Source organism: Vipera berus, assembly GCF_964194415.1.
Source record: "Vipera berus genome assembly, chromosome: 3".
Classification (NCBI taxonomy): Eukaryota; Metazoa; Chordata; class Lepidosauria; order Squamata; family Viperidae; genus Vipera; species Vipera berus.
In genome coordinates, this window is record NC_138204.1 from 120,407,931 (window position 1) to 120,422,775 (window position 14,845).

The 14,845-nt window shown below is 42.4% G+C and overlaps 2 protein-coding genes across 2 annotated transcripts; both read right to left on the reverse strand.

Annotated features, from left to right (window-relative positions):
* Positions 1–337: 337 nt before the first annotated feature.
* Positions 338–7,343, reverse strand: LOC308666666 (protocadherin alpha-5-like; the record flags this gene model as incomplete). Its single annotated transcript, XM_081325559.1, has 4 exons — positions 338–507; positions 1,212–2,692; positions 3,932–3,997; positions 7,244–7,343. The coding sequence occupies 4 exons, from the start codon at positions 7,341–7,343 to the stop codon at positions 418–420; spliced, it is 1,737 nt and encodes a 578-aa protein (XP_081181685.1). The 3' UTR covers positions 338–417.
* LOC308666668 (protocadherin alpha-5-like) lies at positions 6,484–12,716 on the reverse strand (the record flags this gene model as incomplete). The annotated part of the gene is made up of 4 exons (XM_081325561.1): positions 6,484–7,087; positions 7,890–8,010; positions 8,421–8,523; positions 10,356–12,716. 2 exons carry the CDS (start codon positions 12,714–12,716, stop codon positions 8,455–8,457), a joined length of 2,430 nt encoding a protein of 809 aa, XP_081181687.1. The 3' UTR covers positions 6,484–7,087; positions 7,890–8,010; positions 8,421–8,454.
* Positions 12,717–14,845: the final 2,129 nt, after the last annotated feature.

Sequence of the window (14,845 nt, forward strand, 5' to 3'; positions counted from 1 at the left end):
AGCTTTGGAGAATGTCAACCTCCTCATCTCTCAGAATACCCCGCACTAACTATCCAAACTGAAAGTCCAGTGCACAAAGTCAGAAATAATAGCATCCATGGGATCTATTGAGCAAATGCTGGTGTTTACTTTCAAACATTGGCCTTCTGTAGCCATCAAATAAATGAACTTCTGACAAAAGGCACAACAAATTAATTAGATTTGCAACCCATAAAGGCAATACTTACATGTCTGTAGCAATTAACTGTTGAAGGCCAAGATCTTAAGCCTCCTGTTATACTGTGCTCAATTCACTGTGTATAAGGATTCATCTATTTAAGAAATGATTCAATCCACATTTTTGAGAACATTTTTTTATTTTCTTCACTCATCAGGAGTTAGCCTTGGAACTGCATCTCCCAAGTTTTCACCCATTTTCTATTGGGAGCCTATGGGTTCCCCAATTGTTACATCTGGATATCTTGAGTGTTTGGATTGGAGAGCAACCGGAGACATCTGGGTTATGGGCTAAATTGGGAGGATAACAAAATATAGCCAAAGGCTATGGCAGACCGCATCTATATTGTTCCCATGAAAACCTTATGGGACATCACCTATTCCCACCAATTTACTCAGGAAGTTATTTAATGGAAAAAAAGGCTAGCCTGATAAAAATTGTCCTGCAAAACTCCGTGTGGATTTCTAGAATGTATTGGTTGACTGCTTGATGAGCTAGATTAGTATTTCAGTTCCCAGCCTTGGCAGCTTAAAAGGTAGGGGCTTCATCTCCAATAATTCCTGTTGCTGAGAATTCTGGGAGTTGAAGTCCACATATCTGAAAGTTACCAAGTTTGAGAAACATTGCTAGAATCCGCCTAGAATTAATATAAGACAAATAGAAAAATAAAATTTACTACTATATCATGCAGACAAATAAAATATGACTTTGAAGCATATCTTTGAATACCACTATAATTCAAAAAATATTTCCTTACAAAAAATATTATAGATTTGCAAATAAATATCCAGATTAGCAAACCAGGTACTATTGACCATTATTGTAAATGTAAAATGATAGAGATAGACACCTGATAGACATAGATAGATAGATAGATAGATAGATAGATAGATAGATAGATAGATAGATAGATAGATAGATGATAGATAGATAGATAAAGTGATATAACAGAAATATGATTTTGAATGAATATCAAACAAAACTAGAAACTCACCTCTTTAGCTGAATCTGGAAGTAATTCTGTCCCATTCCTAACTTCCCCATTATTTGAGGAAACGGGAATGTTGGGACTGAAAATCATAAGGTCACTCTTGGCACCAGCCTCTGTGCTCACCCCTGCCAGGATGTGACTGTGGCGATTGGAATAGGACCAGCTGCCCACTTCACTGGCACAGACCAGGGTAGCCATGCCAGGGCCATAAACCATGGATTCCTTTGCCTTGCAGTGGCATCGCAGGGCCACGTAGATGAGAGTGGCCAGCAAGAAGAGGCTGGAAACAGAACAGATGGCAATGATCAGATAGACGTTGTTCGAGTCCACCAGGGGCATGAAGCTCTCCCCTGATCTTCGAAGATTAATATCAGTTCTGATTGTCTGACCATTTGTCACCAGTGACACACTCAGGGTGGCTGTCGCTGAGAGCTGAGGTTTTCCATGGTCCTTCACCACAATCAACACATTCTGGATTTTGCTGCTTCCTTCTGACTCATCCAGTGAATATTTGGTACTCACCTCACCGCTATACTGCCCCACAGACCATGGACCGCTGCGTTCTTCAACCAGTTCGTACCTGAGCCACGCATTGTAGCCAGAATCCGCATCCAAGGCATGGATCTTGCCTACAATATGCCCAGGCATCACGGGGACCACTAGAAGAATCAGGTTCTCTTCTGATGATCCGGACACGGCAGGTGCATTGTCGTTCTCGTCCAGCACAAAGATCTGAACAGTCACATTGCCACACAAGGAGGGCATTCCAGCATCCTTGGCTCTCACCTGGAACTCCAGCAGTTTCAACTCCTCGTAGTCCAAGGACTGCAGAGCATAGAGCTTTCCACTCTCCGAATGTACAGAGATGTAGCTTGACAATGGCCACAGCTTCTCGTCTATCCAATAGGTGATCAGGGCATTCTCAGCTACATCTGGGTCCGAGGCAGATACTGTGTAGATGTGAGCACCAGGAGGATTGTTCTCCTTCACAAAGACTGTGTAGGAGGGCTGTGTGAAGGCTGGAGCATTATCATTTATGTCACCGATAGGCACTAAGAGGCTGATGCTAGAAGAAAGTGGTGGAACTCCCTGATCTTCCACCATCACAACCATCCTGTACTCAGCCACCTGCTCTCGATCTAGGACTGCACCAACAATCAGGGAGTAGTAGTTCTTGAATGTGGACTCAAGTTTGAAGGGTACTCTGGTGGGCAAGAGGAAACAGTTGATTTGTCCATTGTTGTCAGAATCCCTGTCAGAAGCACTGAGGATGGCTACCACAGTCCCTGGAGGGGAGTCCTCTGGCAGTGGCACAGAGAGAGAATTCACAGATAATTCTGGAATATTGTCGTTTATGTCCAATACATCAACAAAAACATCACAATGTCCTGATAATGGAGAACTGCCTTTATCTTCTGCAACAATTTGAAGTTCATAGCAATTAATATCTTCATAGTCCAATTTTCCATTCACTCTGATTTCACCTGTATCAGAATTCATAGTAAATAACTTTGTGACATCTAGAGGTAGGCTATTACTTAAAAAATAAGTGATTTCCCTATTAATCCCCTCATCTATGTCTGTTGCATTCAGAGTAATGACTAACGACCCACTAGCTATATTTTCTAGCAACTTCACCCTATAAACAGATTGATTAAATACAGGAGGGTTGTCATTTACATCCAGCACATTAATGACCAGCTGAACAGTTCCTGTGAGTTTTGGTTCACCCCCATCAGTGGCTGTCAGTAATAAATGATGCACAGGCCTCTCCTCCCTGTCAAGTGGAACCTTTAACACAAGTACTACAGATTTACTCTCATCTTCATTATTTCCTGAATCAAGAATAAAATGGTTGTTTGGGCTGAGCTTGTAGGTTAACAGAGCATTAGTACCAATGTCTGCATCAGAGGCTCTCTCTAAAGAGAATCGTATTCCAGACGTTATGAATTCTGATATGCTGAGGATCTGTTCCCTGGCAGAGAAGACAGGAGCATTGTCATTAATATCTTTGACTTCCACCTCCACATGGAAGAACCTCAGAGGTTTCTCCACAATCACCTCCAGATGAAGGACACAGTCTGCAGTCTTGGCACAAAGCTCCTCCCTGTCTATCCGGGAATTTACAAACAAGATCCCATTCTGCAGGTTTACCTCAAAATACTCCTTCTCTCCTTTGGACAGCATCCGGAACATCCGAGGCACCAGCTCGCTCACCTCCAACCCCAGATCCTGGGCGATGCGGCCCACAAAGGTGCCGTGCTGGGATTCCTCCAGCACAGAATAATGGAGCTGGCCGCTCCCCATTTTCCAGGCGGTCTGGAGCAGAAGCAGCTGCAGCAGCCCCTTCGGCCAGGTAAGCATCGCAGACACAGACACAGCACCCGCAAGCTCTGCTCTTGTTCTCTAAATACCTTGCCTTCAAGGGGTCAGGAGCGGAGCCCACGTATCCCAGCCATGCTGGCAATGCTTTCATACGTTGGATCTTGGCTTGTTGAGATTTCTGTGTTGTTCGATCTTTCCCTTGCGGATCTAGCCGACAGGAATGTCGGTCCCTTTAAGGGAGGGGCTCTGCATTTTCAGTTTCACTTAGAGGGTTTCCTTAGGAAACAGCGACCTCTTGTGACCGCATTTTAAAATGAGAAGCAGATCTCCATTCTTTATTCAGTCCCTGTGATCCTTTTTCCTTCGAGGGCTATGTCCAGAATTATTTTTCGAATTACCTGTCTTTGCTGGATATGTAGCTCTTAAATCTTTTAGGCAAATGACAAGCAGGATAAGTTCGCAAGCTCATGTGATATCTTAACTGACTTTATTCCTGAAATATATTTTTGATATCAAGACAGAAATTGACTGGCTCAGTCTTCCATTTATCTGAAACGCAATATGGTCTCCTGCCTTGGGCAGCGGGTTGAACTAGAAGACCTCCAAGGTCCATTCCACCCTATGATTCTATGAAAGAGAAGAAGAGGATGACCAACAGCAAGGTAGATGGATTCTGTGAGTACACCACTGGAAACCTGAAAGACCTAGTTAGGGACAGATTGTAATAGAGGAAAAAAATCTATGTGTGGTCACTAAGAGTCAACAGCAATTTGATAGCACATAATCAATGAAAAAGGAGGCAGATTTCAACTGGGCATTAGGAAAAAATAATCTCAATTGTAAGACTTGTTCAGCAATGGAGGCACAGCTGGAGGTGTAAATGCTTCTTTACTAGAAGTATATAAGCAGAGTCAAGATGGTCCTATGTATGAATGCTGTAAAACGTATCCATGATGGAATATGATGCTGAAGTGAGGGGAGGAGTAAACAGTTGAGTAGCCTTGAGTCCCTTTTGAGTGCTGAAGGGAGATCCTCCCTAAAACTTTGGAGTATTTATCTAGTAGTTTTGTACTGCTTTATTCTAACAAGTCTCCTGTCTATAGGCAAGCAACAATAATCGTATCATTTCTGGTTCCTTGCACCTGATGGAATCTTTGCATTAGTTTATTGAATTTATTTCCAAGATCTTTTTCTATAAGTCTGTGGAGATTCTCACTCATCCAGGTCATAGTGATCACAAAGATGTTTTTTTCACGAGGCAACTGGACTTTCTTGTTTTTCTTTGAAGATGTTTTGCTTCTCATCAGACAAGCTTCTTCAGCTATGACTGGATGGTGGGGAATGGAAAGATTTATACTCCTGCAGACAGCTGCTCATTTGCATCCTTTTAGCGAGTTGAATTGTTAAAGCTACCTGGAGGCTTATTTGTGTCTCCAGGGTCACTGAGTAGTGCAAATGGGTGTGCAGTCTTCTTGGAAGCGTTAAATTAAAGGACCGTTTTGTAGACTGGAGATAGATAATGTTGGATCCCTCCCCCTCTGTTGAAGGAAGGCTGTTCAATTTTGACATAGATGGCCTCTTTGACCCCTCTTTCAAACCAGCAGTCCTCTCTGTCCAAAATGTCTTCAAAAGAGTAGCCTTTGTCTTTTAAATGCAGATGGACTGCTGAATCTTGTCCTGCTGGGTCTGTTCTCCTGTGTTGTGCCATACATTTATGAAGTTGTTGTTTCATTTCCCTGATGTACAGATCTGCGCATGGCTCACTGCATTGTGCTGCATATACCACGTTGCTCACTTTGTGCCTGGGTGTTTTATCCTTGGGGTGAACAAGCTTCTGCCTTAGTGTATTTTTAGGTTTGAAGTGTGCACGTATGTTGTGTTGGTTGAAGATCCTCTTGAGCTTTTCCGATATTCTTGCAACATGGAATGCCAACGTTGCTTCATTTATTGTTTTCTTCTTTGTCTTTTATCGAGGAGCTCCTGCTAGATCTTTTTTGAGATTTGATGAAGGCCCACTTGGGAAAGCCACAAGTTCTGAGGGCTTTCTTGATGTGTTTTATTTCTTTTTCTTTTCCTTCTTTGCGGGTAGGTAGCCCTTCAGCTCTGTGGTGTAGGGTTCTGATAACTCCCAGTTTGTGCTCCAATGGGTGGTGTGAATCAAAATGTAGATATTGATCTGTGTGAGTGGGGTTTCTGTAAATTTCAGTGTTAAGGGGTCTGTCCTTATTTTGGACAGAGAGGACCGCTGGTTTGAAAGAGGGGTCAAAGAGGCCATCTATGTCAAAATTGAACAGCCCTCCCTCAACAGAGGGAGAGGGATCCGACATCATCTATCTCTGGTCTACAACACAGTCCTTTCAACAGTTCCAAAAAGGCTCCACACACATTTGCACTACTCAGGTGACCCTGGAGACACAGATAACCCTCCAGGTAGCTTTAACCACTCACTAAAAGAATGCAAATGAGCAGCTGTCTGCAGAAGTATAAATCTTTCCATTTCCCACCATCCAGTCAGAGCTGAAGAAGCTTCTTGGATGAGAAGTCAAATATTTTCAAAGAAAAACATCTTTGGGATCTTTTCTATAATTTATGTCTCTCTGATTCATAAACTATGTTTATTAAAGCTTTACTTATAAGAATAATACAATCTTCTACCAAATAATGAACTCTACTATCCTTCAGGTTTGTCTCCATGTATTCTAAAAGGCATGGGAAAACCATTTTTATTGTGGTCTACTAATAAAATTGTGGACACTAACGCTTATTAGTTCAGCAAACTTTCCTGAAGGTGATCAATCTCTTACCCCAAATTCCATTTTATCTGCAATCAGCCCATTTGTCCTGTGTTCAGTTCTTCGCACACTTTAAGAAGGATTCAGATAAACTTGAAGAGATTTAGACAAAAACAAGGATGATCACTGATTACAAGCTAATTAAAGGAACTGGGAAGTCTTAAGAAGGGAAGACAGAGCAAGGATATGATAGTTAACAGTTAAACTGTTATATGTGAAAGAAAACAAGAATATAAGAACCTATTGCCTATCATTCAGAGTGCAAGACATGGTATACTATGTTTCAGATACATAAAAAAATGCATCCAAACAATAGTACTAATTAAATTAGTGAATTTCAAAATTGAAAAGAAAAAATCCTGAAAAAGAATCACACAAACAACATAATTCCAAGGAAAGGGTAATAATGACCCCAATTTAATTGTTGTTTTTTTTAAAAAAAACATCTACAAAGTAAATTAAGTATACTGTAAATGTAGACAGCAGCCATTATGATTAATCAACTAATAGCAAAGCCAAGTAATGGGACCCTTCACACATTCTGAGCCCCAGGCCTGGGTACACAGCCAAGTTTTTAGAGGATTGTAAAAAGCTAACAAGGTTGGGACCATTCTAATGTCTGAGGAAAGGATATTCCATAAGGCAGAAAAAGGCCATCTTCTAGTTCCTGACAGGGTCTGCAGCACACCGAGTCTGTTGGATCTGATCGAACAGGTAGAAACTCTTGGGAAAAGATGGTCCTTCAGATTACCTGGTCCCAAGCTATGCAGAGTTATAAAGGTGAGAATCAGTATCTCGAATCGCACCCAGAAACACGCTGGCAAACAGTGCAGCTCACAGAGTAATGGTGTTACATGTGCCATATAGCTTTTATTACCCGTGCAACCACATTTTGCAACAACTGAAGTTTCCAAATACTCTTCAAGGATAGCTCCAGGTAGAGCATATTACAGTAATCTAAGTAGGAGATTACAAGCATATGGGTGATGGTGAGCAGGGCCTCCTGGTCCAGGAACATGCGCAGCTGGCATACTCCCCAAAGGTGTGCAAAGGCTCTCTAACCACAGCAGCCACCTAGTCTTCAAGTAAAGGGACGCGGTGGCTCAGTGGGTTAGGATGCTGAGCTTGTTGATCAGAAGGTTGGCAGTTTGGCGGGTTGAATCCCGAGTGCCGCGTAACAGAGTGAGCACCTGTTACTCGTCCCAGCTTCTGCCAACCTAGCAGTTCGAAAGCACATAAAAATGCAAGTAGAAAAATAGGGACCACTACAGTGGGAAGGTAACAGCATTCCGTGCACCTTTGGCATCTAGTCATGCCGGCCACATGACCACGGAGACGTCCTCAGGCAAGCTCTGGCTCTTCAGCTTTGAAACGGAGATGAGCACCGGCCCCTAGAGTTGGAAACGACTAGCACACATGTGCAGGGGAACCTTTACCTTTACCTTATAGGAGCTGTTAGTCTAGGAGGACCCCCAGATTGTGCACTGAGTCTGTCTTGAGTAGTGCCACCCCATTCAGAACTAAAGTATGAAAAACCTTTTCTTCAGAAGGTCCAAATACCCACCTGTTGATCAGGAATCCGACGAATCCAATGACAAACTTGATGAAACATATGTGCAGTTAACCCAGTTGCCTCAGCAGGCCTTCAAGGTCATGGAACGTTCCTCGGGAAACACCTAATGTCCCTGAGATTAGAATAGAATAGAATAGAGCTGGAAGGGACCTTGGAAGTCTTCTAGTCCAGCCCCTACTCGAGCAGGAGAACCTATATACCATTTCAGACAAGTGACTGTCTTGTCTGATAACACTTGATGTTCTTGGAAGACCACCAAGGGTAATGGATAGCTATTTCTGTACTACTTTATTTTATCTAGAGTCTGTCAGCTTGTCTGGGTGGAGTGTGCCAGTGCTTCTGGGTGGTGAAGTAAACAATGCAGCAAACATAAATATGAGTGTCAAAGTGTATTCAGTGTTCCCTCTTCCTCAGAGGGGCCCGTTTTTATTCAGCCGAATAAACATGTAAAAGAATTAAAGGCAAATACCTGGACTCTGTCTTTATTCAGACTGAGCCACACCTGAAACCAGCAAAACTCACCCACGCTGTCTTGTTAGGGTTGTAAAATGTAGATTTATCCTTCCAATCTTGAATAATAAATTTTCACCATTCCCCATACTAAAAAGTGCTGATCAAGGGAAACCTATCAAGATGTCAATAATTAAGATCATGCACATATTTAAATTATATTTATATACAATACACAACATACAGTATACAGAGTCAAAATACCAAATTACATATATGCAGGCTCAACAGCCAATTCCAAAATCAAAATCCCTTTCTTTTCAACCCCTTTGCAGTCTAATAGAGTCAATAGCTTCCTTCCTAAATAATGCTGAAATAGCACAAGGCTTATGATTTTGCTTAGGATGTAGGAGATTCAAAATCTAGGAGCAATGTATTTTGATTTTATTAATTATTTTCTTTTCCTGAGCAAGCTACTTTTCCTTCTGGGCTTTTGGTTTAAAAATCACAGGGGCACTCTTTATCTAGTTACCTGAGGTAGAATGATTTCACTCACAGGTGAGTGATTGAAGCAATTACAATCAAACAGAACTTTGCTACATTGCTAAAGATTTCAAATTAGAACTTTCATTTTGGTCCAGCCCTCTCAATGGAAGTGGGCAGTGAAGAAAAACATATACTGCTGATTTTATTTGCAGTACTGGAATAGCTGAAGAAATGTCCTGCGTAAAGAAATACTATTGTATCTCCCCTTCATCAACATAGAAGGTAAGTCAATTACTAGCAATGGCTTTTTTTTCCCAGTTGGACAGACACTGCAGAAGGATCTTGACAGACCTGAATACTGGATCCTATCCAACAAAATGAAATTCAATGGTGAGAAAAATAAGGTTTTCCACTTAGGCAAGAAAAATCAAATGCATAGGTATAAAAAGTGGTACCTGCCTCAGTAGCAGTAACTGTGAGAGGGATCTTACTGTCCTAGTGGACAACCACTTAAATATGAGCTGCTGCAGCTGCCAAAAAAAGCCAATGCAGGCTTAAGTTGCGTTAACAGAGGGATAAAATCAAGATCACATGAAGTGTTACTACCGCTTTATAATGCCTTGGTAAGACCATACTTAGAATATTGCATCCAACAACTTTGAGTATCAACAACATATGAAAAACTTTAGAAAGTCTAAGAGCAAACTTAAGGAAGTCCAAATACTCTTAAATAAACTTTAAATCCATATACACAGCATGAACACTGGTTTGAAAAGAGGAATCAAATTGAGAATCCATTCAACATGAAGAATTTATCAATACAAATAAAATTATAAAATTATGCTTTAGTGATTTCTAGTAATAGCATATAGTTACCAGATAAAATGACTACACGTAGCAGAAACAATCTGCAGTTAAAGGATCTTTCTGCTTTCCTTCTTTTCAAATTATATTGTTTATTAATTTATTGATTCCTTCCAGTTCCTAAGATATTCACAAACAATGTTCTTTTAAAAGTTTGGAATACATGCATCAGCCAGAAATATTATTCAAAAAACCCCATCAGACTGAGAATCCATACTTTATTCATTAAAGAGTAAAATTATTCACAAAATCAAAATTATTTAAATGTTCCGCTTGTTTAGTAGAATCATGAACAAAAACAAAAAAAAATGCAAAACATAATAAATACCCAGAGTCACTTTTGATGGAGAGATGCCCTATTAAGTAAAATAATGATAGTAAGCTTACTTATTTTTCTATTAGAGAAATAACTTTGAAAACTATTAAATAAACTACAAATTTAACATGTACCTCAGTAGCCACATATATTCCAAAATTTCTTAGAATTAATGACTTTTAAATCAATTGATTAACAAAGATGTTCATTGCCAAGACTATTATTTTAAATTTAACACTTCAGTTGAAACAATAGTTTGTACTGAGATTAACACTAAAATAGAAGCACAAATATAGGGTGTTGACTTTATGTCAAGGACTCCAAAAAAGAGCAAAACTCACCTCTTTAGCTGAATGTGGGAGCAATTCTGTCCCATTCCCAAGTTCCCCATTATTTGCAAAAACGGGAATGTTGGGACTGAAAATCATCAGGTCGCTCTTGGCACCAGCCTCTGCGCTCACCCCTGCCAGGATGTGGCTGTGGCGATTGGAATAGGACCAGCTGCCCACTTCACTGGCACAGACCAGGGTGGCCATGCCAGGGCCGTAAACCATGGATTCCTTTGCCTTGCAGTGGCATCGCAGGGCCACGTAGATGAGAGTGGCCAGCAAGAAGAGGCTGGAAACAGAGCAGATGGCAATGATCAGATAGATGTTGATCGAGTCTACCAGGGGCACGAAGCTCTTTCCTGTCTGGGGGAGGTGAATATCTGTTAGGATGGCCTGGGCATTTTTCACCAGTGACACACTCATAGTAGCTGTAGATGAAAGTGGAGGCTTGCCATGATCCTTCACCACAATCAACACATTCTGGATTTTGCTGCTTCCTTCTGACTCATCCAGTGAATATTTGGTACTCACCTCACCGCTATACTGGCCCACAGACCATGGACCACTGCTTTCTTCAACCAGTTCGTACCTGAGCCACGCATTGTAGCCAGAATCCGCATCCAGGGCATGGATCTTGCCTACAATATGCCCAGGCATCACAGGGACCACTAGAAGAATCAGGTTCTCTTCTGATGATCCTGACACGGCAGGTGCATTGTCGTTCTCATCTAGCACAAAGACCTGAACAGTCACATTGCCACACAAAGAGGGCATTCCAGCATCCTTGGCTCTCACCTGGAACTCCAGCAGTTTCAACTCCTCATAGTCCAAGGACTGCAGAGCATAGAGCTTTCCACTCTCCGAATGTACAGAGATGTAGCTTGACAATGGCCACAGCTTCTCGTCTATCCAATAGGTGATCAGGGCATTCTCAGCTACATCTGGGTCCGAGGCAGATACTGTGAAGATGTGAGCACCAGGGGGATTGTTCTCCTTCACAAAGACTGTGTAGGAGGGCTGTGGGAAAGTTGGAGCATTGTCATTTATGTCACTGATAGGCACTAAGAGGCTGATGCTAGAAGACAGGGGTGGAACTCCCTGATCTTCCACTGTCACAACCATCCTGTACTCAGCCACCTGCTCTCGATCTAGGACTGCACCAACGATCAGAGAGTAGTAGTTCTTGAATGTGGACTCGAGTTTGAAGGGTATTCCGGTGGGCCACAAAAAACATCTTACCTGTCCATTGGTACCAGAATCCTTGTCTAAAGCATTGATGATGGCTACCACAGTCCCTGGTGTGGAATCTTCTGGTAATGGCACAAATAAAGAATTGACAGATACTTCTGGAATATTGTCATTTATGTCCAATATGTCAATGAGAAGTTTACATTGTTTGGACAATGGAGGACTGCCTTTATCTTCTGCAACAATATGAAGTTCATAGAAATTTGTGTCTTCATAATCCAATTTTCCAATCACCATGATTTCCCCAGTATCAGAATTAATATCAAATGTATTTTTAAAATGTTGAGGTACTTTATTACTGAAAAAATAAGAAATTTCACTATTAATCCCTTCATCTAAGTCTGTAGCATTCAGAATAATAACTAATGACCCACTACCTGTATTTTCTAGCAACTTCACCCTATAAACAGATTGATCAAATGCAGGAGGGTTGTCATTTCCATCCAGCACATTAATGACCAGCTGAACAGTTCCTGTGAGTTTTGGTTCACCCCCATCAGTGGCTGTCAGTACTAAATGATGCACAGGGCTCTCCTCCCTGTCAAGTGGAATCTTCAGTTCAAGTAGTACAGAGTTGCTCTCATCTTCATCACTTCCTGAATCAAGAACAAAATGGTTATTCATGCTGAGCTTGTAGGTTAGCAGCGCATTGGTACCAATATCTGCATCAGATGCTCCTTCTAATAGGAACTGGGTGCCAGAGGTTATCAGTTCTGCTATACTCAGGATCTGTTCCCTGGCAGAAAAGACAGGAGCATTGTCATTCATGTCTTTGACTTCCACCTCCACATGGAAGAACCTCAGAGGTTTCTCCACAATCACCTCCAGATGAAGGACACAGTCTGTGGTCTTGGCACACAGCTCCTCCCTGTCTATCCGGGAATTTACAAACAAGATCCCATTCTGCAGGTTTACCTCAAAATAGTCCTTCTCTCCTTTGGACAGCATCCGGAACATCCGAGGCACCAGCTCGCTCACCTCCAACCCCAGATCCTGGGCGATGCGGCCCACAAAGGTGCCGTGCTGGGATTCCTCCAGCACAGAATAATGGAGCTGGCCGCTCCCCATTTTCCAGGCGGTCTGGAGCAGAAGCAGCTGCAGCAGCCCCTTCGGCCAGGTAAGCATCGCAGACACAGGCACAGCACCCGCAAGCTCTGCTCTTGTTCTCTAAACACCTTGCCTTCAAGGGGTCAGGAGCGGAGCCCACGTAGCCCAGCCATGCTGGCAATGCTTTCATAGGTTGGATCTTGGCTTGTTGAGATTTCTGTGTTGTTCGATGTTTCCCTTGTGAATCTGGCTGGCAGGAATGTCGGTCCCTTTAAGGGAGGGGCTCTGCATTTTCAGTTTCACTTAGAGGGTTTCCTTAGGAAACAGCGACCTCTTGTGGTTATAATTCGAAATGTTTCCATTGTGAAAAAAGACTTCTTTTTTCTATACCTACTGTATGTTACATTAATTAGTTTCCTTTTTTATGGATAGGTACTTTTATTTCGATTCCTAGCAATGAGGTGTGTGATTGTTTGCATCTCATGCTATCCTTCCCTGCACAAAGAAGTGGTTGATGTAAAAATGGCTGATTAAATCAATGAATATTCCTCCTTCCCTTTTTCCCCACTCACTCTAGATTTCCCAATGCCCACACTTTGTGTCCCAAATGGGTTTAACGTTTCCCTTGTTTTCCCACTCTGTAATTAATATAGAGTTTTGCACAGTAAGGAAAGTTTCTCTTTTTTTTATTTAAAAAAAATGTTTTGGTTGCAACGTAGTGGAATAAAGCTGTAAGATTTCAGTAAATGCCATTTTGTTTCACTGAAGTTTAATCATCAGGGTTTTTTTTCTTTGCTTCAAAGTTTTCATGGTCTTGCAGTGACATGTAGCAATGAAGGAACAATCTGTTTCCTTTAATATAATCATTTCAGCATCAAAGTAATGATGTTGCAATAAAAGGGGGAGGGGGAAAAATCTAATGAAAAGAAATGAGCATCAAAGGAGGGAACACGGAATGGACTCTGAAGGTATCCATAGATCAGACATGTCAAACACAAGGCCCGGGGGCCAGATCCGGCCCGTGAAGTGGTTTCATGTGGCCCGTGAAGCCATCCTGGAAACAGTGAGGGAACGGCCCCCACTGCCTTGGCCCTGGCCCAGAGACCCTCCTCCTGCCAGAGACCCTCAGATCTGTCCCACTCCTGCCCAGACCCCCATAGGCTCCCTTGATGCAAACGATGTAGAGCTGGCCACGCCCACCCAGTAGGCCATACACACTCTAGCCACGCCCATCCAGTAGGCCACACCCACCCTGGCAATACCCACCCGGCCTCCTGAGGGCAACCGCAATGCTGATGCGGCCCTCAATGAAATTGAGTTTGATGCACATATCTATGAAAGCAAAGGAAAAGAATGGGAACTAGTTAAGAGGGAACTATCCATAAAGTTAAAAGAAAGATACCGGGAGACCTACACACAAAGGGGGCTAGCAAGGAACATTTGCCTGTCTCCACAATTGAGAAAGCCAACAAGCAGAAGAATGACCTGTGGTGGCCATTGTCTTGAAAGCACCAATCCAGCTCTCAATCCAGACTGGAATTTCTAAAGTCAGCTCTAGGAAGCGAGAGGGAGTCAGCAAAGGGGCCTCAGGATCAGGATTAAATAAACTAACGAATCCCATTTCAAAGACTGTTCTGAAGTGTCCGTTGTTCACTCATATAAAAATATCTATATTGTTATGCATGTGTACCTCTACGCATTTTTTCCTTTTTGTTTGTTCATTCTGAAATTTTTCAATTTTTATGGTTGCAAGTTCTTCTGAAGTTTTATTTTGTTAAATAAAAGCAAACCACTTTTCATTAGGAAATATCAAGATGGCGGCCACAGAGGAAGCATGGTTACATCGCGGGGAGAAAAGCGGCTATTAAATTAAGACAAAATGGTAAGAGGAGAGGTTGAGAAGGAAAGATAGGTCATTGAGGGGGAAAAAGACTGGAGAAGGGAAAAGAAGAGGAAAGATTCAAGAGGTTAGGAGGAAGACACCAACAAGAGCAGCGGCCTACGGCAAACTTGCCTGCTGAGTGGGGCCCAGCTGTACCCGAGATGCCTACCCAAGAGACTGGAGGCCCATTGAGGAGGAACCGGAGTGCCCCCCCATCCAATAGAGCAGCCGTGCAGGATCATAAAGGGGCTGTTGGAGGACTTCCAGGCCAACAGAGGCCTACCTGAAAGGCCCAGCGACCCAGCCAGGCCCAATGAAGTGAAGA